This window comes from Dryas octopetala, chromosome 2 (genome assembly GCF_963921425.1).
Source record: "Dryas octopetala chromosome 2, drDryOcto1.1, whole genome shotgun sequence".
Taxonomy (NCBI): domain Eukaryota; kingdom Viridiplantae; phylum Streptophyta; class Magnoliopsida; order Rosales; family Rosaceae; genus Dryas; species Dryas octopetala.
In genome coordinates, this window is record NC_141367.1 from 488,520 (window position 1) to 491,538 (window position 3,019).

A 3,019-nucleotide genomic window follows, 5' to 3' on the forward strand; every position below is an offset into this window, starting at 1 on the left:
ATAGAGCCGACGTGCTTTGGGAACAAATTTATCAAATTTTCAAGCGTAACATGGGGGGTGAAACCATTCGTAAGGTTGGCGGCGTTAAAGCACGATTCAAAGATATTGCGCGTGATTGCAACAAATTTTATGCTTGCTTATTGGAGGCCGAGCAAATGCGCGCAAGCGGTGCAAATGATGCCAATGTGGTAAGATTTTATGCATTTATATATTTGTATGATTATTTTTATTTTATCAAATTATCAAGCATGTATATATATTTGTATGATTATTATATGTTTTGTTTATAAATGAAGCATATTTATATAATGGTATTATTATTTTTTGTTTTGTTTATGTATCAAACTTATTTATATATTTGTTTGATTATTTTTTGTTTTGTTTGTAAATGTAGCATATTCATATAATGATATTATTATTTTTTGTTTTGTTTATCTATCAAGCATATTTATATATTTATATATTTGTATGATTTGTTTTTTGTTTTTTTTTATAAATGTAGCATATTTATATAATGGTTTTATTTTTTTTGTTTTGTTTATTTATCAAGCATATTTATATATTTTTATTTTTATTTTATTATTGTAGTTTACGCAAGCACTTAAAGGTTTTTGAAAAAAGACTGGATTCAAGTTTCCATGGGTGCACATTTGGTAACAAATAAAGGAAAGTGCAAAGTGCGCTACGGTTCATGCTCCTGTCCGGTTTAGTGATCCAAAGACCCCTGCCACCGACGATGTCGACACTCCTGCCGATGATGATCCTGAGGAGGCCGATCCAGTCATACCACTTGGCGAGGACGAAAACCCACCACCATTCCAACCAATAGGTTCATCGCGGCCAAGGCCACTAGGGAGAAACCATGCAAAACAGGCCAAGGCAGCCGAGCCCGTCCAAACTCATATGGTTGAGGCAGTAGATCATTATAATGAAAATTCAAGGGTTTTCATACAAATGAGACTTGACAGGGAGCGTGCAAGGAGTGAAAGAGACGCCACAAAGGAAGCAAGAGAAAAGGTGAGGATCGAGAGGCAGCTAGAATGGGAAGAACAAAATATTATGGGCCAAGACCTCTCCAAAATGAATGAGGGGCAACAGATGTATTGGGATCAAAAGATGATTGAAGTCATTGCAAAGAGGCAAATGCGTGGTAACCACAGTTCGGAGTACACTCCATCTGGATACTATCCGGATCTTTCCAACCTCAATCAGTCAAACTAGGGGTACCCGCCTAATAATTAGAATGAGACCTTGTATTATGTTTGCTCTTTAATTGTGTTTTTTATTTTGAATGTTAATCTTGTTTTAAATTATGTTTGCTATTTAATTGTATCCTTTAATTTGAATGTCAATCTTATTTTAAGTCATGTTTGCATTTCCACCCAACATTGGATTCTAACTTATTATAGTACAACTCCAATGGATGCATGCATGCTCTACAGTAGATAAGACTACTGCATGCTATCATCACTAGCTGCAGAACATGCATACTGTTGAAAACGACTACTCAATCAAAGTGCATGAAATGACTACACTATCATAAAGCAAATGAATGTGGACCATTCAATCCTGATCTCAAATGCATGTGGTTTTAATATAAATACCACATAATCAACATGTTACACTCAATCTTATTTCAGGATCATTTTTCATTCCATAAACACTAAGATGAATCCTTTGTACGTGTATTCATCCTCTTCCTCGTCTTCGGACTCTGATGTGAATGGGATAGGGAAGGGGATGGAAGGGAGATGGTGGGTCAGTTGATCATGTCAATGGGTCATACTGTCGTCACCGGACGTCCAAGGCATGCCGGTACTTCTTCAAGTCGCCGGTACACACACCGAAATCGAGAAGCCTCCCACGAACGTTTCATGGACAACTACTTCATCCCCCGCCAATCGAGGACATCGTGACTTTCCACAGGAGATACCGCATGCACCAACCACTATTCAATAGGATTCTCGAAGCGGTTTGCCTCCAGGATGAGTAACTTCGTCTAAAAGTTGACGCTCTTGGTAGAGTGGGTTGCACACTTCACCAAAAGGTGACTGCGGCACTGCGGGTGATGGCATATGGCATTCCGTATGATTTGGTCTCAGAGTCAATGACCATTAGCCAAACCACTATACGACAGTCATTCTTGAAGTTCGTGAGAGCCATCACTGACGTCTTCGGACCAGAGTATCTCCAGAGGCCTACCCCAACCGATTTAAGAAAACTTTTGCGAAAGGGTAGCCGTAGAGGATTTCCAGGTATGATTGGTAGCTTGGATTATATATATTGGGTATGGCAAAATTGCCCAATGGCCGAGCAAGCTGTTTACCGTGGGCATTATCGTGTCCCAACAGTTATCCTTGAAGCAGTTGCCGGGTACGACAAGTGGATATGACATGCAAATTTTGGTATACCTGGGTCGAATAATGATATCAATGTGCTGGACTGTTCGCATCTTTTTGATGATATGATTTCCGGCCGGAACCACAGGGTGAAATTCACTGTGAATGGGATAGACTACACCATTCCATACTCTCTTGTAGATGAGATCTACCCTCAATGATCTACTCTTATTACTCCATTGCACAGTCCCGTTCTTCCCCACCACAAGTCGTTTGCCGCTCGACAGGAGGGATACAGGAAGGATGTGGAGAGGGCATTTGGAATTTTGAAAGCCCGGTGGCAGATTATAAAACGACCTGCTCGTTATTGGCGTCCGATTGAGCTTGGGTATATCATGAAGGCGTGCATAATATTGCACAATATGATCGTGGAGGATGAGCGCCCTGAGGATGACTGTAGGGATGACCCAATAGACCTAGAAGCAAGCACTAGAAGGGCAGAAGCTGAATATGAAGGTGTAGAACCATGTCTGACCGATGCCGCTCCATCATCATTACTTGAAATGAATATTCGTCGAAATTTGCTTAGGGACCGAAATGTCAATGAATCCCTAAAAACCAATTTGATTGAGCACATCTGGATCCGAGAGGGGAACCCACCACTTGCCCCAACCCATTGA

The 3,019-nt window shown here is 40.4% G+C and overlaps 1 protein-coding gene across 1 annotated transcript; it reads left to right on the forward strand.

Moving 5' to 3' along the window:
* The first annotated feature begins 2,068 nt into the window (after positions 1-2,068).
* LOC147292310 (uncharacterized) lies at positions 2,069-3,019 on the forward strand. The gene is made up of 2 exons (XM_086234611.1): positions 2,069-2,373; positions 2,587-3,019. Exons 1-2 carry the CDS (start codon positions 2,069-2,071, stop codon positions 3,017-3,019), a joined length of 738 nt encoding a protein of 245 aa, XP_086090737.1.

Bases quoted from the DNA above. Each gene is read 5' to 3' on its own strand.
- LOC147292310 (XM_086234611.1), top strand. From the start codon at position 2,069: ATGGCATATGGCATTCCGTATGATTTGGTCTCAGAGTCAATGACCATT. The intron at 2,374-2,586 runs GTACGACAAGTG...TCCATTGCACAG, and splicing joins ATCCTTGAAGCAGTTGCCGG to TCCCGTTCTTCCCCACCACA.